At 39.0% G+C, this 22,753-nt stretch overlaps 1 protein-coding gene across 2 annotated transcripts in view; it reads right to left on the reverse strand.

The window, feature by feature from the left end:
- RAB3GAP2 (RAB3 GTPase activating non-catalytic protein subunit 2) overlaps positions 1 to 22,753 on the reverse strand; it is a 57,886-nt gene that overhangs the window by 9,426 nt on the left and 25,707 nt on the right. For both annotated transcript variants that reach the window (XM_072990462.2, XM_078382966.1), the window contains exons 17-28: positions 20,308 to 20,372; positions 19,017 to 19,107; positions 14,963 to 15,090; positions 13,411 to 13,624; positions 12,637 to 12,734; positions 11,923 to 12,028; positions 9,371 to 9,531; positions 7,634 to 7,850; positions 5,181 to 5,354; positions 4,953 to 5,059; positions 3,972 to 4,038; positions 2,090 to 2,160 (exon numbers count right to left, since the gene is read on the reverse strand). In XM_072990462.2, the coding sequence (XP_072846563.2) occupies positions 2,090 to 2,160; positions 3,972 to 4,038; positions 4,953 to 5,059; positions 5,181 to 5,354; positions 7,634 to 7,850; positions 9,371 to 9,531; positions 11,923 to 12,028; positions 12,637 to 12,734; positions 13,411 to 13,624; positions 14,963 to 15,090; positions 19,017 to 19,107; positions 20,308 to 20,372 (1,499 nt within the window). The remainder of the gene's footprint in view (positions 1 to 2,089; positions 2,161 to 3,971; positions 4,039 to 4,952; positions 5,060 to 5,180; positions 5,355 to 7,633; positions 7,851 to 9,370; positions 9,532 to 11,922; positions 12,029 to 12,636; positions 12,735 to 13,410; positions 13,625 to 14,962; positions 15,091 to 19,016; positions 19,108 to 20,307; positions 20,373 to 22,753) is intronic.

Genomic DNA, 22,753 nt, shown 5'->3' on the forward strand with positions numbered 1-22,753 from the left:
TTACAGAAAAATGTATTCATTAGGAATTTATTTAATTTAAAAAAAAACAAGAAAAGCACTGCACACTACAGTGCTGCCACCCATCAATGTATAGAGTTTTTTTTTCCTTCTCCCTCCCACCATTTCCTGTGTATATCATGTTTGTGCATGTCTACATATATATGTGTTTCCACACATATATACATTTGTTTTATAAATCAAACTTCAATATGTGCCTCTACCAGAGTGGGCAAAAGGCAGTCCTGGAGATGCTGCTGTATCAGTTTTCATCTGCAGTTTTCAGCACCTCTCACTCCCTGGCTCGCTTGGCTACAGCTAAGGCTGCCCAACATCCTATCGACAGCCACCCTTTGCCCACTCTATTAAGTTCATGAAAAACAGATTACCTTGCAAATCACAACAGTCCATACTTTATTTGTACCTGACGCAACCCAGCCATAATATATGAATTCCCCAACTTCATCAATTATCTAATTGAATATATGCTTTGTTGTTGTTGTTTAGTCATTAAGTCGTGTCCAACTCTTCGTGACCCCATGGACCAGGGGCACACCAGGCCATCCTGTCTTCCGCTGCCTCCTAGAGTTGGGTCAAATTCATGTTGGTAGCTTCAATGACAGTGTCCAACCATCTCATCCTCTGTCATCCCCTTCTCCTCTTGCCCTCACATTTCCCCAACATCAGGTACTTTTCCAGGGAGATTTCTCTTCTCATGAGATGGCCAAAGTATTGAAGCCTCAGCTTCAGGATCTGTCCTTCCAGTGAGTACTCAGAGTTGATTTCCTTCAAAATGGATAGGTTTGTTCTCTTTGCAGTCCAGGGGACTCTCAAGAGTCTCCTCCAGCACCACAATTCAAAAGCATCAATTCTTTGGCAGTCAGCCTTCTTTAGGGTCCAGCTCTCACTTCCATACATCACGACAGGAAAAACCATAGCTTTGACTATTCGGATTTTTGTTGGCAAGGTGATGTCTCTGCTTTTTAAGATGCTGTCAAGGTTTGTCATCGCTTTCCTCCCAAGAAGCAGGCATCTTTTAATTTTGTGGCTGCTGTCACCATCTGCAGTGATCCTGGAGCCCAAGAAAGTAAAATCTGTCACTGCCTCCATATCTTCCCCTTCTATTTGCCAGAAGGGACCAGTGGCCATGATCTTAGTTTTTTTGATGTTGAGTTTCAGACCAATTTTTGTGCTCTCCTCTTTCAGCCTCATTAAAAGGGGTTCTTTAATTCCTCCTCACTTTCTGCCATCAGAGTGGTATATATGCTTACCCCTATGCATGTTAAAAGCAACTGGTCATTTTGCAGCACACAATGGCCAACATCCTGTTACTTAGCATAAACAAGTCACACTAGAGTAGGATCATTGAATCAGCAGGGATTTGGTGAGTCAACTCCTCCATAAGTTCCATTAATTCAAACTGGCCTACTCTAATTGTGCCTTATTGCACTAAAATGTCACAACCAGAGATGGACACAAACCCCTGTTTCTTTTTTTGTCCAAAAAGCTGCTTGGCGCTTCCCTGCCCCACCACTTTTGGGCACTGCCTCTGAGTGAGTGCCCACTGGAGGAGACAGGTCTGGGAAGTGCTGAACACCTCTTTCTATGAAAAACAGCTAGAGTAGGGCTATTTTAAATCAATGGAACATATGGAGGAGTTCACTCACCAAATCCTCAATGATTCAATGCACCTACTCCAGCGTGACTTACTGTGCTCAACAACAGGATTTCAGCCGATGTTATGTATTACACAAATTTATATATTTGCATGGGAGCAGCTTTTTAAAAAAGCGTAATTCTTAAAATAATGCCCACATAAATTGCATCAAGGCTACTCATCTCATCAAGTATGAGCTGCCAAGTACAGCTTCTCACTGTAAGAAGAGATCATGCCTGATGCAGTATATGTGCTTGCTATATAAAAAGCACACCTTTTCCCCTTCAGAGGTATTTATTCACCCATAAATATAGATTTAATAAATTAGTTGACTGAAGTAATAAATCAGCTGAGATTTCTTGAAGTTTAAAACAGTAGTTGTCAGGGGTTTCCCCAACTTTGTTGAAGAACAGAATGAGAAATTGCAAACTATACCTTGTCCATTAAGTAAGTAGCTGCAGAAAGCCTTTTTACGATGAATGTGTTCCACATCATTAGAGCAATACCTGCAATAGGTATATAAGTTTAAGCTCCAGAATAAGCAATGTCAGACATGTTTTTCTATTAGGCAAAGTGACAGAATCAGAAACCTGTGGCAAAATGATGTTAGTGCAAAACTGCTGGAGTACAGAAGGCTGATTGAATAGGAATTGAGCTTTTTCCTTTCCATGAAACTTTAACGGGTGGCTGCTCTACACTTAACTTTCACTGATGTGCTTTTAAATGGATGTTAACTCAAATGCATTCTAATATTATCTTTTTTAAAAAATTATTTGTTAGTAATATGTGTTAAATGTATTGTTGCATTTTTATCTGTGTTTTTCTTGGTTAATTTTGTTGTGAGACACCTTGAGCTCGAGGTTTTTTTGGGGTGGGTGGGAAGCAGGAAATAAATGAAATTACACATTTGTTTATTCACCTACAAATATAAATATTTGCATTAGTTGCCATATAAAATATTTTACGTTTAAGATTACAAGTACCTGAATTTAAGTAAGTAAAGTAATATTTAAATAAATAACTATAATTATGTATTTGTAATCTTAAATATAACCTAACATACAAATATTGTATTACTTAAAATATCCACTATTTCAAATATTGGACAGAAAGAGAGTAAATTTCAAAGCAACAATGGAGGATCAAACTCTCCTCAGTACTTCATTCTCAGTCAGAAGAGTGGTTAATTCCTCCTGTAAGTCAACACCAGCAGTACTTCTCTTGAGCGAGACACATTTGAACTGCTTTCTCCTTCTTCCCCACCACAGAACAGTGCAGGAACAAAAAGCCTATAAGACCTAATATATTTTGGCTCTCTCCCCTTCCCCAGCCCTCTTCTTCCGACTCTCTACCACCTTTTGTAACATAACACCTGGTGAAGGAAGTGCTTGTGATGCTGAAAGACTGTACACGGTTTGGGGATTTTTTTTCTTTCTCTTGATTCACCTGAGTTTGGATTCTGTTTATTGATTAACATAACAATGTCTGCATTCTAATTAAAATATTGTGTGATAATTTTGCAGAGTTTGTGTATGTGTGTGTGTATGCACACAATGCTCATTGCAGGGATTCAGTGATGGTATGCACAATTATAAAATGAGTGTGAGCATCACCATTTTCCTTACAATAAAGCTGACTTTGTATTCTACTTGTTTGCTGCATTTATATCCCATTTTTTCACTCAAAGTGCCATACGTGGTACCTACCCTGTAAGGTACATCACACAATGATCTTGCAAAATAGCCCAAGGTTACTCAGCGCTTGAACCCATATCTCCCAAATTCTCATCCAACATTCTAATTACTACACAATACTGATTCAATCAACATTACAGTTGTGAATCCCCCCCATATCGTATAAACCTGAAGTGACACCCTTGAAGTGAGCCTCACGTATACAGACTGATAAAAACTCAATCTAGATCAGAGGTGAGCAAAGTATGATCCTTCCCAAGGCTGCTTTTGTAGGCCACACCCTCATCGGACTCTCCAACTCCTCTGCTCCAAATACTGCATGGTTTCTCTCTCTCTCTCTCTCTCTCTCTCTCTCTCTCTCTCACACACACACACACACACACACACACACACACACACACACACACACACACACACACACACACACGCCAATTTTTCAGAACTAAAAGTAGGATTTGTTTGGTCTTGCAGGGTTTTTTTTTTAGCTGTCTGCATAATCCCTGGACAATCCTTGGGGGGGGGGAAGAGACAGAGACCCCAAGGTTCATCAGAGTTGCCCACCTCTAATCTATACAAACCATTCAAATGCTACTGAGAAATGTAACCGTTCTATCTGTACATACCATGCTGAACATGAGCACTGGTGATACATCGGAGATGTTCTATAGATCTGATGAGAAAACGGGCTTCCTTGTATTAAAAGATTAAAGGGGAGAGAGAAATAACAATGTTCAAGTAGATCAATGCACTGAATCATGCAAACTGCATATCACAATCCTCTAGCTATCTGTTAAATTCTTCAGGGCTTTGATTTAACATCTTAAGACTTTTGATCAGCATCACAGCCTTTGTTAAGTATGAGGCCTGATTAATACGTGCCAAGGCTAAATACACACATGTGCACAAAGAGAAGTTATTTTACAAAATGGATACCCATGAAAAGCTCTTCTAGCAGAGAAGAATGATCTGTATTTTTTTAACCCTTTTCTCCGTAGAAATTCGTGTGGAATGAACACTGGATGCTTATTTATCTCTCTGCAGTTTGAAAAAGCAAATACAGCTTCAAAGCAGCAGATAAGGACAAGCACTATGAATAACTAATTCTGTTTTAGAAAACATGGTAAAAATGAAAAAGCAATAAAAATAATTCTTTGAAAACAATAATTTGTGAAGCATTTTTTATCTGCATCATTTAACATTATGCTATATTAGGGACACTTCTCCAATTCACAATGTTGTTTGAATGCAACAACATTGCATTCAATATCTATATTGCAAGATACAACTTTATCCTCCCCAGACCTCATTCATATACTGTCTGCAACATCATTTAGCCTTCAAAACACAGTATTTAATACAGTCGTTTGAACTAGCACTATCAGCTTCTAACAAGCTATGGCAGCAGAACTGTTCATCAACTAATGAACTTGCAACTCAAGTGGTAAAACAACTTTTAAAACATCAAACTGGTCAAAACAGCTTTTGTCTACAAATGGCCAGTCTATACAATGTTATTCAAAAACAAGTTTATACAGCTTTCTCCCAATCTACAGTATAGGAAACATATGAAATATGAGGATAAAAAACCCGAAAGGCCCCATTACCTCTGGGTCTTTGTTCCACTGCACAACATACTCCCAACAGCAATGTGCATGGAGTACATCCATCTCCAGGCTACAAGGGAACTGCTGATATGCTAAACGCAGTAATTCTGGAAATAAATTATAGAAGATCATTAATATAGTTATTTGTTCCTTTGATGCTTACCAGATGGAGACCCTTCAGCTAATTTAGTTTGTTTCTCAATTCAGGGATTTGTTCAGCATCTTTACCTAGTACCGTTTCAAAGCCAGGCTGGTCTTCTACACTTTCCGCTAGAAAATGACTCTCTGTTTGCTGCATTTCCTCTTCGCTTTCAGACTCTTCTCTCTTCTGTGCCAGTCTGAGTAATGCCAAGCTGAGGTCTTGTTTAAACACCCATTTTGCTACACTGTCAGCAATGCCTCCTGAAACAATGTAAAAGGCAGTCGAGAATCAGCTATAATTCCTCCTGGTTTCAGTGTAGGCACACACTAAATCTTAATACTGTAGTACAGTACGATTCTCCTGGATGGTGCCACTTGACATTCTAGGCAAAGACTAGCAATTTATATGTTCCTCCTACGTTGGAAAGAATGCATATAGACATGGCATTTGAGGGAAATGGTTAGACTGAGTCTCTTCCCAACAACTGCTTTAAATGCAGAGATATGTGTATGCCGTTTGTTTTATAATCTGGGAGCATGCCAGGTCACAACCAGCCACATGCCTGCTGAAGATGCAGAATCCAGGTAAATCTTGACCACTTGATTCTGCTGAATCTATAAAATGGCTAAACATTTTACGCCCAACACAATGTATTGAAGCAGCTGCCTAAGGAATTAAAGGGGTGAAATAAATAGTTACAGATACAACAAAGGCTGGGGAGGGGGCAATTATCCACAAACAGCAGTACAAAACTTCCACTCACTTCAATCCAGCAGTTGCTCTAGATATTTTTATGAGCTTCTCCAGAATTCCCATAAACCCCAAACCTGCTCACCTTTGTAAGGACTTATCACATCAACTGTCTGTCACAGGATGAGCTCTTTTGACCTGGGTTTGCCCAGTTGTCTCTTACAACCACATAGTTGAAAAGAAATGTTACCACATCAGATATGAAGAGCTCAGTTTTGAAGAAAACACAGTATTGTGTGACTCCCTCTATATGACTGCCTTGCATAACTGTGTCTACAATATGACACTCAACAATTACAAAAAGATGCCACGATACAAATCACATCAATTACATACAGAGAGAGAGAGAGAGAGAGAGAGAAAGAGAGAGAGAGAGAGAGAGAGAGATACACACACATGAAAATATTTTTCTGCATCAAGATAGTTTACAATCCTAACATCTTCCTTGGACACTGCCTCTAGGCATGGGGGAAAAATAAATCTACTGCTTATCAGCAATTCTCTGTTGGTACAGGAACACAGATGCATGTCATATAAGCTATTGATACTAAATCCTTTATCAGATGCCACCATACTGAATCCAAAATCCTCCTGTTAGCTAATACTAATAGCATAATGTGTCTGATTTTTTTCCATAAAAAGTTAATTTACATATTGAGTTCTATTTGCACATCTTGATTCCACCTTCTTCTATATTACTGGGATTATTTTGCACCTTTCACTGAGTTCTAATATCACTAAGACAACACATTATTATTATTATTATTATTATTATTATTATTATTATTATTATTATTATTATTATTATTATTATTATTATTATTATTATTATTATTATTATTATTATTATTATTATTATTATTAGACATTAATCTAGTCTCATGAGGAAAAATTCTGTAGCATGAAAACCCAGACTCAAGATAAGGCAGTTTAAATTGACTTATTTCTTAAACAACATGAGAAACATGCTGGAATTATTTAACAACAAATAAACTCAAGCAGCCTAAAACCAAGGTAAAAATGTTGTATAAGCTGAGCTGTTGTTTAACTTCAAATTCAATAGGACTGTTGATGCCCTTGATTTCTTCTCAATTTTAAACTAAATGCCTGTAAGTTTCTATTTCATTATAATCTGTGTATGTGGGTTGTTAAAGAACCTAGGGCAAATTAACAAGTGACTATAAACACTCCAGAATCCACAGAAAAATTCAGAACCTTTGACAGGTTTAGTTTAAGACAACCTGGTCTGACATTCATCTTAGGCTCCTTCAAACCACAGAAATCATGCCCACAAACATGTTTTATCTCTTAACAGCACAACACTGGATACAGATAGACAGGATATCACAAATCCTACATAGCAAAATCACCTCAGACCCAATGTGATGGCACCAAAACTTCAATTAAAAGTAGCAAGTGCCTTGAAGATTACGAGAGAATTTTATATTTAGGAAGGATGGAAGGAAAACACAGATACCCAATAGACTGGGTTGGATTGAGTTGGTTTATGAAGAAAACAAGTCCTTCTAGTTACAAAAATGATTATATCTAACAGCGGTTCCTAGTTATAGAAGAGTAAGGGGGGAAGGAGAGGCGATCTTCCTTAATCCTCACTCTGCCATACAGTTTCCTGCACCACCTCTCATACTCCTCTGGAGTATGCACATTTTTAGGAGGTCTAGGGCTGCAATGAAGGTGTAATCAGTGAAATTTGCCTCCCTTCCCATGCATGAGTGAAGGTCCACTCACTGATATTTGAATCCAAGCTAAGCTCTTTTGGCAAGATCACCTTTTCCTCCCTCAAGCAGCTTCTTGACAGAGAGTCTGCCGAGTGGCTCAGTCTGCAGAGAGGAGACTTGGCTTGCCTTCTTGCTCACTTTACTGAGCAGGAGTGTCTGAAGTATTAGGCAATCCTCCAGCTGTTTCAGCAGAAGTTTCCAGTATTCCGTATCGAGCGAAAGGGCTTCCCAAGGATCTGTATCAGCACCTATAGTTATATGGGAAAACTAACAGACAAAAATGGCTTGTGAACTCTCCATGGTGTTTGGTCAATGGAGTCACACTGGGACTCTGCACAGAGGTTTAAATGTTTAGCAGAAATACACACAACTGAAAAGTGCAATCAAATCACCACTGATGACTGTCTTTATGATATAGGTTTGCCACATGCATATTTTGCTTAGATGAAGAAGAGAAGTAAGAAAAGGAAATCTCTCAATAACAGATGTATTATCAGTAGACACGGGTATGGCAAAAGATTGTATGATCAGCTTAAAGTACAGTTGTGCCTCGCTTAGCGAGCACTCCATTTAGCGATGAAATCGCTTTGTGACGAACTTTTTGCGATCGCAAAAGCGATCGCTTTGCGATGTTTCCTATGGGGGAATTTCGTTTTGTGATGATCGGTTCCCTGCTTCGGGAACCGATCATCGCAAAGCGACCATTTTCACGCAGCTGATTGGCGATTTCAAAATGGCCACTGGGTAAACAAAATGGCCACCCACTGTTTTCTGGGATGGATTCCTCGTTTAAAAGGCACCAAAAATGGCCGCGCTATGGAGGATTTTCGCTGAACGGTGAGTTTTAAGCCCCTAGGAACGCATTAATCAGGTTTTAATGTGTTTCTATGGGCTTTTTAATATCGCATAGCGACGTTTTCGTTCAACAGCGATTTTTGCGGAACGAATTAACGTCGCAATGCGAGGCACCACTGTATTATCTTTTAAAAACCAGGTAGAAATAAGAAGAGAGTAACAATCGTGCAGCCTAACCTATTCTTTTAGTTTGTTGAAAAGATAAAATTCTGGGTGGGGGAAGACAATGTATGCTGCCTTGGAATTCCAGGAGAAAGGGCAGAATAACTGTATCTTCATTTAGCCCCTAGGAACTGGGCAGAAGGGTGTTATATCTGAACTTCCTAGGAGCCTAAGGCCTGTATCCCATGATGTCATTGGGCTAGCAGAAGATAGATTCCACTGGTGGTTGCACAAGTTCAGCATGCAGACATAGTCCCCAATACAGCTTCTGCTGCGTGAGTAGTTAGCTGCACATGAGGATGCAGAACCCTTTGTGTAGAAGTGCACAACTAGTTATACTAACTCTTACACAATGCTATCCATCACAATTATGTTAAGAAGGACTTTTGCTCTCCTGACATTATGCTGCATTAAAGCCTAATACACACACACAAAACCCCCCGAAGTACAATGAAGTGTTACATTCTAGGTACTAAACAGAAACACAAGTAGGAACAGTTCTTAGTGTTAGCAATACCTAAAAAGAGTGTGAAATTCAGCATCAGTATTACTGTAGTAATTTGGTATCCTGTCAGATTACAGCCAGTTGGTCTATGCTGACTCACCTGATTCTACCTTTACATCTCACTGACAACAAAAGCCAAATTTTAAATATTTTTTAATAAATGAGAGTTTAACACATACTCATTAGCAGCAGCAAACAGCATATTTTTCTTTTTAGGAAAGAAGCTATTGCAAGTATCTCAGGGGGGAAGAGATAACTTACTGACCTTTTTCTCTGCTATGCTATCAGTGATCTGTGCTGTGACAGAATGCCCAACATGGGCAGATAAAAAGGCTGCACCATTATTTTCAGACTGAATACAGGCAGTGCGCATTTGTTGCCACCAGGGGGAGACTGACTGAGAATCCCAGGACTCATCTACAGCAACTAAATACAAAAAGGGAAAAACTGAAGTGTAAAAGTTGTCAGCTAAAAGCAGGAAAGCAAAAATCGAACATTTTTAAAAACAAAATCAGCTGTAGCACCATACCATCTAGTCAATTTTAGAAAATGTGATCAAAACCCACCTAACCAATGAAAGTATTGGTTTCAAAAAAATACATGAACTGAAATGGCTTTTATAAGGAACTGTGGGAAACCTCTTAGAAAAAAGTATTCCCCTCCTATAATGCATACATCATCACACATCTCCAACAAACGCCAGAGCTAAGAAGAATAGAGGCGTTCCCTGAGAGTTCTAAAAGAAAGAAAGCTTGGTCTTTTAAGACAATGGCTCAAATCCTGTCCTTAGTATAGTAAATCACTCTAGAGAGGACCCACTGAATCAATGGAGATTTGGTGAGTCAACCCCTTTATAAGTTCCATTGATTCAAATGAGACTACCGTAAAACAATTTGCTATTAAGAACCTACATTAGAGTAGGCTCATTTGAATCAATGGAACTTATAAAGACGTTGACTCACCAAATCTCAATTGATTCAGTGGGCCTACTCTAGTGCAGTTTATTACTACGCAACACAATTTTGGCCAATGTCGACAATCTGCTGGTACACTATAATACAGAACTGGATAGTAGTGTTGCTACGAGGGCTGTTTCCAATCCTCACGCAAGACAGAGTTCTACCCCAAAATCTCTTCTGTAGTTAACTGATACAGTTTTAACTAACTAAAATTAATACAGTCATTTAAAGACCATACCAATCCAATGTGATTTTGTAAATATGCAACATTGTTCTGCTTCAAAATTTTGCCTTTCACTGTTTACTGTACGTTTAAATTTCCCAGTAAATAATGTTCTATAAATAACACAGCGAATCTAATACAAAGCCAAATTAAAATTCTAAAATATATTATGAAAATTTTTACAAAGATGCATTAAAATAATTTGAACAGAGAGGAAACGTAGAGGATACTAAGAGTAAATATTAGTCATTTTTAAAATTCTAGATTCAGAGAAGTCCTGTAATAAGTTACAGAAGGTTGGAGTAAAGGCGCAGGACTCCAACATAAAAAGTCTATAAATATAAATGTTTCATTTGGCAGGGGAGAAATTAAGTTTAGTACCAGGTGAGCTCCTCTTGGGGCAGTACCCCATAAGGGAGGAGCATCTAGTAAGAAAGCATTCCCTATTATCGCCATCCACCCTATCATAGATTTTAGGACTACAAAGAGAATAGCTGGAGCATGGATAGTTACATACAGGAAGAAGTAATTTTTCAAATATTCCTAGCTGTGAAGAGCTTTAAAAATCAAAATGAGCACTTTGAATTCAGCTTAGATTTCAATGGTGACTGAATGCCAGGATAGACAGGTCCAGATAATACTTTTGCAGTCACATTCAATCCCAACTGCACTTTCCAGATAGTCTTCAAAGGCAGCCCCACATAAATTGCACTACAGTGGTCAAATCCAGACATTAGCCATGTGAAAACAATTACACTCTCCATTCAGTGACATGAAAGGACTGGCATTCCATTAGCTTCCTTCAAACAATAGTTTGCAACATTTTGTTCAAGAACATTATCTTGAAGCCATGAATGTCTTGAAACATTCAAGAAACACAGCTGATATTTATAAAGAAGTCACAAGATGCTTTCAAGGTGACTATTTTTAATTTGCATGTTTCAAAAAGGTGTTGATAGAATTCTGTCAGGATAAGGACAAATAATCAACTAGAAATTAATCACAGAACTGTTTTATAAAAAATTATAAAAAAACAAGTGTTAGGAGCAAATTGAAAATGCTACACAAACAGGAGATGTGGATAGGAGGAGTGATCGATCCTTAACATGGTGAGCCTATCCACAAGTTGACATACACTGCCAGGATTTCAGTGCAACAACAGATGAAGAGCAGAGAAAGCTAGAGGATGAAGTAGAAAAGAAAAACTTTGCACAGGCTACTATAGTGGAAAGAGTAGCCTTTGAAAACTCTGCTGCACCTGAGTATGCATTCAGGCCTTTTAAGTACCACAATTGGAACATGGGTACATTCCCAGAGAGCCTTTTGAAAAATTCAGAAGTATTTATTGGTTCACTTCTTTTGAAATAAATTCACATGAAACACTAGGCTCGACTTTGGCAATGTATTTAGTAATAAGTGTTAAGTTTTGTGTTTTGTACAATTTTATTATGTTTGTTATAGTGTTGTGCTTTATTATTTATGTAAGCAGCCCCGAGTAGACTTTGTCTAGGGGGATGGGGTACAAGTCTAATAAAAGTAAAGTCCACAGTTTTAATCATCATTTACAGATATATGTCAATGGTCTATTTTGAAGACATACACACCAGTTATTTCTGTTCTATCAACTCATCTCACCTGTCATTTTGCTAAGAAGGGACAGCGCTGCATGAAGGCAACAAACGGATTGTGTTCTATGTAGCATATCTTTTTCCTTAGCAAGCCATACACTGAGAACCAGGGACTGAAAAAGACGAATTAGGAGACTTCTCGTAAAAATAAAAAGAGATTTGGCTTAGCGATGTTCAGCTCTCAGCTCTAGAGAGAATTAGAAAGCGATTCTGTTGACTTTTACATTTCCCACAACAATAAGCTCCCTGGAGCATTAATACACAGTACAACAGTACTTCCATTTTAAACCGTTGCTTCACATTGGATAGACCTCTCTCATAATATAGTCCAGGAGCTTTCCCCATCCTGTGTTTGGGGTGATCGATGTAGGAGTATCATAAGGTAGGTTAAAATGTTAGGCAACCCAATTTAGTAATAGATACTTGGCAGCAACAGATGTTATTTACTTTGTCTTGCAGTCAATGAACAGTAGCTTGATGTGTATTACACAGAAAACTGTTGTATGTGCAAGCATGAAAAAACAGGAAACATCCCCCAAGCCCATAGGAAGATCTTTTTTCTCCCCATCAACATCCTCCAACATCCGCTGAAAGGAGGTCATTCTGTTCTGAGACTACACCTAGCTGTCAACCCTGAAGAGCATGTTAACAGAGAGACGTTATCATGGAGTTTTGATGCAAGCTATACTGAATAAAACAAAAAAGATAGTACAGTACTCACCAATAATAGCTGGGGGCTAAAGCCTGCAGACATGAGTGTCTCACACATTTCTTCTGTTGAACTTTCTCCATGTAAACATTTCCAGAAAAAAAAGCTTCCTGCACAAACAAATACATATAACACAGTTTTCCTGATGGTTAAACATTGTCTTCCCTTAAAGACCTTTTGCTTGTAAATCATACAATACATATCAATAAATGCTGATTGAACCAATGCAGGTGGGCAGTAAATAATTTGAATATAAACTACGTACTTACATTTTGCTCTTCCTCCCTTCCCCCAACATCTCCTCACTACTGCCTTTGATCACAGGCAGTAAATGCTGATCCTTTTAGCATTTTTCATGAGACTGCAGCCCTAGTATTATGGCCACACAGATCACTTTTAATGCAGTGCAGGTAATCTTAGCATGGGAGAACCCAGCTGTGCTACACAGACATCTGTGTGGATGCAGCCTTCACATCTATCCTGTGGCAAAGAGTAATGCCGGGCAAAGGGTAGAGCTACACAGCACTGCAGTGTTGTAGTGGAAGTGCTGCACAGCACAGGACCATTCCTGTTTATGCATTCAGTTATTGACTATAACTGCACAGGGGTCCAGTATGACCTTCATTTAGAGCCCTTTGTCCACATCCCTCTTCTTATGGTGCTTTTGCAGAAAGAGCCTGACATGTCTTTGCAACAGAGAAGGAACCTGAAATTAGGCAGGAGTGGAAACCCAAGTGCACTGAAGATCCCACACTCAAGGCAGTGTTTATCATCAAGGGTTCATACCTAAAGCCACATATTCCTTCTCTTCCAACTTCTTCACATGAATCACATCCTTCTCATAATCCAAATACTCCAAGAAGGTTTTCACAGGTAGTTTGCCATCTTTATCCTCCGCAAAGTGAACAGAAGTCTGGGTATTCAACTGCTTGTAGTTCTCCAATAACATCTGTAGCCTAGTAAACTCTTTTTCTTCTAATCTGAGTAGTTTAGCCAAGTCCTTAAAAGTAATAAATTAAATATACAACATTGAAGACCACAGACACCCCAGAAATGCTACCATAGTGTTCCACTCAACAGTTTCCATTTAAAGGGCCAATCCAAGAATTTTTCCAATCTGAGTAGCTGCGTTATATTGCATAATCTGAGAGGCATCTTCCTGTATCCCCTGGAATGTGTCAGGGAATGTTGGGAGGAGGGGTCTCAATGAAATTCTGCAAGACCCTATTGAGATTCTTTTTTTATTCTGTCCCATACTGTTTCATCAATTGAACCATTATCTTAAGTGGCTATTAGTTAAGTGGTGAAAATGCTTCATAAACCATCCGTAAAATAAATGCATTCCGTGTAATGCCTATATCCTGCATATATTGCTTGAAACAAGCAAGAACACAAACATAACCACCATTCTGAACATTTCAAAGATCTAGGCACAGATCAGTATGCTCATCAAACTGACTGCTAAGTATCAAGCAATACTTAGAAATTAAAATGGCCAGTCACTTATTTAATATTCATACACAAGGAACTTCAACTGTGGACACTCTTGCCCTTGTCAGATTGCTGTGGGTCCTTCCGCAGAAGGAGTGCCCTATGTAAATACTGGACATCACACCAACCATTATATTTGCAGTTACAGTGGCAAAATGCTGTTGGCTAACTTTGCACTGGGATATAAGCTGGATCAAATGCCAAAAACGTGCACTTAAAACTAAGTAAAAACTTCTTTAGTGTTTCCTCGGAGCCTTTTCGTTCCAAGGCTCCCTAGTGGTCCCTTTTGCCCCGGGGAATTCTTTGGGCACCTTTGGAAAGGGTGACCCTTTAAAAGTCAAAAATGGTCACCACATTGCCACCGCCAGTCCTGATCTTGCCATTGGTGATCCAGCGATGATTTTTGGGAAGTAAAAGAAAAGAAAAAGCTCCCAGAAGTGTTTTGTTTTTTGTTTGTTTGCTCCTGAACTTGGGGGCCCCAAAAAGCCTCTTCCAAACCCTCGTAATAAACAGGAAGTACTCATCCAGCCACTTCCTGTTACTTATTTTTATGGAGTTTCTCAGAGGTTTCCAGGCTTGATGCAGCCTTTGCTTTCACCCGAAGACTTCAGTTTGGTCCCAAAGTCCTCAGATTGTGCCCACCCTGATCTAAGAATTAAAATAATACAAACCTGAGAGATTCTTTTGCCAAAAAGCAGTCTGGCTTCCCTAATGCCAAATACTGTCAGCCCCAATTATAGAAACTGAGACAGCAGTGTAAAACTTAGACAAACACCTTTTTATATTCTATTATATGTTGTTCAATACATTTGTATTTCTTTATAAAAGACATTTTGCCATTACTCACATTATCAGATGGTACAGTTTCAGATGGCATAGCCACAGAATTTAGACTGATGACTGACTCATGAAGATGTAACAGTTTCAGTTTGTTTGCACAGAACTGTAGCAGCCCCTCATCAATGCATTCCATCTCTGTCGAGAAAAAGCAGGGAGGGAGGGGATTAAGAAAGATGCACGTTAGTCTCAATGAATGTGCAATGGAGCTGCAAATGCCTTCTGCAGCTTCATTAAACTCCCTGTTAAGCAATCATTCCAATGCACAGACTGCTTGCATGAGGATTCTGTTTCACCAGGTTAGAGTCTGGATGAGTTTTGCCTACAGGCAAAGGAAGTGTCAACTTCTCTTTCAAAGTGGAATTTTAAACAGGCCACTGAAATCAAAACAGAGCAATAAATAAAGAGGCATTTAGACTGAACATATTAATCTAAGGAACTCTCTTGTTCACAGCACAAATGTGCACGATGGAGTTCCTATACATATAGAATCGTTTTAATCCCTGAAGGCTCACAACTAAAGGGGAAATGCACATCTTCAAGTCAAATAACACACATAAAGAGAATAAATAAAATTTATTTCTAGGAGCTCTCCATCTTTTTAATTTGGGGACTTCAATATTCACACTGCACCCACTACCATGGAAGCAGGCCTTGCAACAAGCATTATTTGCCTCACACATGAGGCAAACTGATGCTGATTTCAGATGTTTTGCAGAGGGTGAAGGAATGCAAAGGGTTGGAAAGTTTATGACTATTTGAGTGTTGTGGAACAACCACCAACTACTAATGCTTAACAATTAAATCTAATTCCTTAGTATCCTATTACAAACACGTACAGTACTTGAGTACTTTTTGTTTATAAAGCATCTTCTCTCCATTCCCCCCAAAAATCATACTATGGCTTTTAATCCTCCCACAAACTGTCATATTTACACAACACTGCACAAATTTAAACTACTGAATATAAACACCCATTTAAGTACTTAACAGAGGCATCGGGGAGTGGGAAGAGATGGAAGTGTTGGGTTCTAGCAATGTAGAAGAGTTAAGATTCTACTTTCCTAAAAACAAATTTGTTTCTACATGAATGTGTGCAGTTCTGCATAGTTCACCGTTAAAGAAGGCGGCCCTTCTAAGGTCAGAAGGATAGGAAAAGGGAAGAAGAGGATAACATCAGAATAGCATCTCACGAGTTGTATCCCTTATGAGGTATTTGCATATGAAGAGTATGAAACAAGAGAAATGAGAAATGTAGAGATATAACAAGCATTGTACCCCCTGCCTCCACCATGAAGATGAGAAAAATCACTGATCTGAAGATACTCGAAGTCACCTTGACAGGAAATGTATGAAACGTGCAAACAAAGAGTTTGAGATGGCTGGCTGAAATTGTGTTGGGGAGATCTGCCCAAAATTAAGTCAGGAGCAGACCACCACAGGTGTAAGATCCCCATGTCTGATGTGGGGTAGTTTAAGAGACATCTTAAGGTTTGTAACTGATGCAGGTCAGAATCGAGAAACTGACACAGCTTTTTCCAAGATTTCACTGCCCAATACACTGCCTGGCTCCAAGAGGAGTAAAAGCTGGGATGGCACCTAATGTGCTAGTGGGAGATAACTAAGCAGCCCCTTTTGAACACAAGACAGAGCTCAGTACAGATCTACTCTGCAGCTTCAAAAGTAGCAAAACCATTTTACAGTTTCAGAAGCACAGAATGAGCATAAAGCAATCTGTTCAACCTTTTTCCAAGTATAAAATCTGTGTTTCACCTAAGCCTCAAGAGGAGGTGGTGAAATACCTGACACTGCATATGATGTGTTTTTGAACTATTTATGTTAAAATCACAGTTAAACTGGGACTCCACATTTATTCTTCAGTAAAAATGAAGGTAAATGGTTCTTCTCATCACTATTTTATCCTCATACAACTTCATGAAATAAACAAAGCAGTGAGTTTCACGGTTCAATGAAATGAGGACATGAATCCTTCAATTCCCAGTGAAATACTTGAAGTGTCAGTCGCGCACTAGCCAACCACCAGTTACAGTCACTGTACTTCTTCAGATTCAGTATTGCCAATATCCCTGGACTTCACATAGGTAAAGGAAGACCTTAATAAAGTAACAAGTTCCAAGTGTTTGAGTATGAGAGCAACACACAAGAGAAAGAATCAAGACAGCACAATCCTCTTGAGTTATAAGATCTCTGGCTTGAAGAATGATTAGGGTTAAAGGCATAGTTTGCACACAATTTGGAATAGCATTCAACACAAAAAATTAACCTAGTTTGTCAATATTGACACAGGTTAATTAGTATTTCAAAGCCTGAGGAAAAGCACATCATCTAGAAGTTATTATAGCGAAACCTATGTTTGTTAAAGGGATGTGGTGGTGGTGCAGGTTAAACTGCAGAAGCCTCTGTGCTGCAAGGTCAGAAGACCAGCAGTCATAAGATCCACGCGACAAAGTGAGCTCCCGTCCCAGCTCCTGCCAACCTAACAGTTCAAAAGCATGTATAGTAAATGCAAGTAGATAAATAGGTACCACCTCGGTGGGAAGGTAACAGCGTTCCATGTCTAGCCACGCTGGCCACATGACCACGGAAACTGTCTTTGGACAAACGCTGGCTCTATGGCTTTGAAACGGGGATGAGCACCGCGACCTAGAGTCAACTAAATGTCAAGGGGAACCTTTACCTATGTTTGTTAAATAAGCAGAATTAAAAACCTAAGAATTTACATTATTAACTGCTTATTTATTTACCTTGGCTGGCATTACATGAGGTGGTAAGATTCAATGGCTGAAATCTTGTATCATGACGTTAACTCTGCATAAGGCTGATTTCAATTTGTGACAACTGCATAACTTTACACTTCTGAATTTCAGCCAACAACTCTCCAAATGCAAAGTTTTGTGTCAAGCAACTTTCTAACCATCCTAAGTTAGTGGGTGAACTCAGTTTAAATCCACTCACTAGCTGATTTCTTAAAACCAGTTATAATTACAATAATTTAAATGCATGTGACATCCTATAATTGCTTCAGATACAATGGGCTGAACCTGTATCCAGTGGCACCTTTCTACCAACGCAATAGCAGTTGAAATAATTTCTGGAAAAGATGGGAGTTAAGGCTTTAAAGAAATGGGAGGATATGGAAGGCATTGTACTAGAAAAAAATCAATTTTCACAACATTGAATTGTATGCACTGACAGCTTCATAAGTACAGTATCAAAATACACAGCATCATTCCTCACCATTGAAGTAGGTGAGTTCCTACAAAGGCTGAGATTGCAATGCAAAATTAGGGATGCAAAATGAGGAAGATGAGGCCTTCCATTACCTTCCTGTAAATATCCCATGTATGTGAAGGAAAAGCAAGTATAATTTCAACACTATACTACACGATAATCAGTTTGCCTTTTATTCAAAAGTTATGGAACGAACACTGTTCAACTGACTAGTGAGTCAGGGACTTTCCACCGAATAATCCACTTATACATTAGATGGTTGCACGTGGACTGTGAAAGTGTTAAATGCAAGTGAGGATTCTCATTAGACAGAAAGATCCTCTACAGAGAAATGGAAAGGACTGCAACACTTTCTATACTGAGGGGACAAAGGATTGGTATGTGGTGTAGAGACACCTTCTAGACTAGTGTGGAGGAGGCCGATGAGCCAGACAAGTCCTGGAAATAGTATGACTTGAGTCGTAGTGTATGAGGACCAGAAATGCCTGCTTTTCCAAACAGAAAGGGACTTCCCAACAAACTTTGTCTCCCTCTCCTTTCTTTTTGAGGGGGAACCTGCAACTATTTAAGGGTCTCTGAGGGTTTTTCTGCCACATGCTTGGATGTGGACAGAACTATGAAGAATTTAAGTCAGTAATATTATAAAAATAACATGTTATTCCTGCCTTTTTGGGAAATAGGATCCATCCTTCCAAATACCTGTCTCCAATCAGGGACAGGTTCTGACAGGGAACAAACCTTCCAGCAATTCCATTTTCCTGTCTCTGAATTCTGCCACAGAACAGCTTATTACAAAATTAATTCTCACTTACCCTGATTTTTTAAAGTATCCATCAACGTTTGTGTGATGTTTGTCAGGGAAGACAGTGGCAGTTGCTCATTTGCCAGGATGCTTTCCAAAGCCTATCAATAAAACAGACCAAACACATAGTAATTACTTCAGTTCCACTAGACTACTAAAAGGTAGCACCAAAAAGTGTTCCATAGTGGTAGAATGGTGTTCACTACTTGTTAGCATCACTCTTTCTTGGACGGAAAAGCTGTGCTCAGCATAACCTGGAGACATGGAGTACCTGCTGAGGATTACGGTTTCGATGGGGGAGGGGGAGAGGAGTGAAGCCTATTAAACTAGTCCTGTGCTTACCATTTCTAACTAAGATTAGCTGAAGCAGGATATTGACAAGCTGCAAAGTGTCCCAAGGAGGCAAACCAAGATGGTAAGTGGTCTGAAGATCAAGCTCTACGGGGAACACCTGAGGGAACTGGGTATGTTTAGCCTGGAGAAGAGAGGACTGAGAAGCGATAGGACAGCCACATTCAAAAACTGAAGGGCTGTCACTTGAAAGATGGACTGTTTTATGTAGACCCAGAGGGCAGTGACACAAAATAATGGATTCAAATTACAAAACAGGAGATTTTGCCTAAACATTAGGAAGAACTTCTTGACAGAAAAAGCTGTTCAACAGTGGAATTGACTACCTTGGAGGGTGACAGACCCTCCTTCTTTGAAAGTTTTTTAGACTGAGGTTAGATGGCCATCTGACACTGATGCTTTAGCTGAAGATTCCCTGCTTTGACACAGGGTTGGCCTCGATGACGCTTAAGATCCAACTTTCCAATTCTACGATACTATGATTCAGACCTCAAAAGCGAGATTTTAAAGTCTCAGGAAGTGTGTTGTGAGTAAACTGAATGAAAAATATTCTAAAGCAATATTTTTTCCCCTAAGAGTCACAGGAGCATAACCAGGCAGGCACAGACCACTACCAGAAGTCAAGATCCCTACCCCATACAGATCTAGATACAGCTACTCTACATGTTGGTGGGAAAATGAACAACACTTCATTGTTACAGACTACTTTCAAGAATTAAATGCTTCCACTCAGTTGTTCCCACAACACATCTGTGAGCTTAAAAAAGGGACTGACTCAAGTTAACTTCAAGGCAAAGAGGAAATTCGAGCCTGGGATCCTTAGTCATAGTCCAGCACTTCAACTACTACACTGGCAATGCCAAGCACGCAGAAAGTCTTTACAAACCATTTGTCCAATTCTGATTCAAAACTTGTTAACCATCAGAATAAATCTCTTCCTAGCTAATTACCTGTTTTTTAGTAGCTGGATATTTAATATCAAGAATTAGCTCCTTCACTTCACCTTCAACCACATCTGGAAAGAAAGACAATAAATACATAACAATGAAAAATTAGGAAAATCAATTTCATATACTTTATTGGGGAATGGAATTGCAAATCCCGGGATTCCTGTGGTAAAGCAAAGATCCCCCCATCCCCCAGTATCATATCACTTTAGGGACAATGCAGAATAATTATTCCTGTCCAGTTGGTATGATGTAAATTGCTCTGGCTCTGATACAGCATTAAAAACCTTTTGGGTGTGGTCTGCCTGCACGATGGGAATTGTGTTATTAGTAGCAGACTGGCACTGATTAAAGACTTCCTTTTTCTATTTCGGGGTGCACATGACTTAGTCTCATTGCATGTGAACCACATGCACTCCAAAACTGAAAACAGAAATCTTTACTCAGTGGCAACCTCTTCCTGTTGTTGGTGCTGCTACACCCTTTTCATGGCACAGGAAGAGCCACACAACAAGATTTTGGCCAATTATTGCTAACAGACAGATCTAAGAAGGAGATTCACAAATACTCAGATTCTCCTTATGAAGTTGATTTTTTTTCTTTCACTGAAACTCTTAGAGGGGTTGGAGCACTGCAGTCCTGGACCTACTGTCACAACTAGCACAAATCCTGGCATCAGTAAGCAAGTATAGCAAATGTATTCTTTAGGAATTGCTTCATTAACTGTGTAGGGACGTGGTGGCGCTGCAGGTTAAACCACAGAAGCCTCTGTGCTGTAAGGTCAGAAGACCAGCAGACGTAAGATCGAATCCATGCCTTTACCTTACCTCATTGCTACCTCCAATACTAGGATGGCTTTAAATGTAAGAAGAAACAAAAATAACTCTGCTATACCTGTTATTGACCGAATACCCAGTGTAATCCCTATCTAAAGCTCCACCAAACTTTTTACTACAGAATTATTTCCATATAATCTGGGAGCCACTTTCAACAACAGATACAAATTCTTTTATCACCATCTCACCCAACTGTACCCACCAAACCCCCTTCTATCCAGATTGCAGAAGCAAATGGTAAACAGACCTCCAAACAAATGCACACATATGCTCTTCCAGTTTGCTCAAATGAGATATTGACCAAAAAAAGCAAAAACCAAAAAAACACTCTCGAATGGCAATTTGAAAGTTACATTTTCCCCAAGAGCAATAAATTTGCATACACAGCTATAGGATCATTTGCCATGAGAATAAGGATGTTAAGCCTGAGATTTGTTTACTGCTGGCATAGGAAAGTATTTCTCTGTGGCAAAGCTGAACTTGTTTACCTGCAATGGAAAGCAGCACCTCTCATCTCCTAAAAATGGATATTAGAGATGGCTGTTTTGAAAGGAAAGCCAGTGAGGAGAGTCAAAGTCAAATGGAAGGAGACTCACGCTTTGCATCCTGTGAACATTTCCTGGGGCTCTGAAGGGCAGAGTGGGAGAGAAGCATCCCTCTCTTGCCTCTTGCCAGATCCACAGGAGCTACACAGCCTAGCAACCTGGTTGGTTTGCTCTGATTTTTTCGAGTTACTGTCAAAAGATGTTGTACTCACTCATAGCTTTTCTTTTCTAACTAGAGTTTAAACTCAAAAACTGCTAGTCCAAATTCAGTTGATTAGAAATAAGCCGAAACAAAATTGATAATACACAAGGCAAAAAGCACCTCCATTTAAAATGTCTAGTCTCCAATTAAACTCTCTTTTTTTGGCAATTTGGCAAGAATTTCTGACATGCACAGGGATAAGTTAAAGTCATCGTGATTCTCTCCATGCAAAAACTAAATTCATCTCAGAAATATAGGCTATTCCAAGATAATATTCCCGAACTCAAACAATTTATGCAGAATAAACATTGCTATACAGTTGTACTGTATTACTAAATTTGTGTAACTTGTCCTATAACTACATCACATTTAACATAACTGAGTGCAGAATAGCATAAACAATTGTTGAGAGCAGGAAAAAAACGTTCACAGAGTTCTTGGGCTGTTTTTCTTGCTTCCTCATTTCAGGAATTTAACTCTTAAAGAACATTTTAGTCATCATATTCTTTTTTATAGAATGCTATCTAAAACTTATATGGGAACTATATGATATTCTGAAAAACTAGAGAAAAGGAACAGGCATCAAGATGTTCTTGGACCCGTTAAATTCTTTACTTGAGCAAATAAGTCAACTACTTCTCCATGACTGTTCACTGTTCATATATTTTGAGCATGTTTCCCTTAAAACATGACTCATATTAATCTAACTGCCCTCACATTCATAGTGCACTTATTTTAACATGCTTTGAGAAAGTCTGCTATAGAATAAAAGCAAAACCTTCTGCAACAATGTCAAGCCGTATCAAGTAACAATAAGTTACATTTTTTATTTTCTTCTTTTTAAATAATTGATTTAATTTTCTCTC

The sequence above is a fragment of the Pogona vitticeps genome, chromosome 1, assembly GCF_051106095.1.
Source record: "Pogona vitticeps strain Pit_001003342236 chromosome 1, PviZW2.1, whole genome shotgun sequence".
Lineage (NCBI taxonomy): Eukaryota > Metazoa > Chordata > Lepidosauria > Squamata > Agamidae > Pogona > Pogona vitticeps.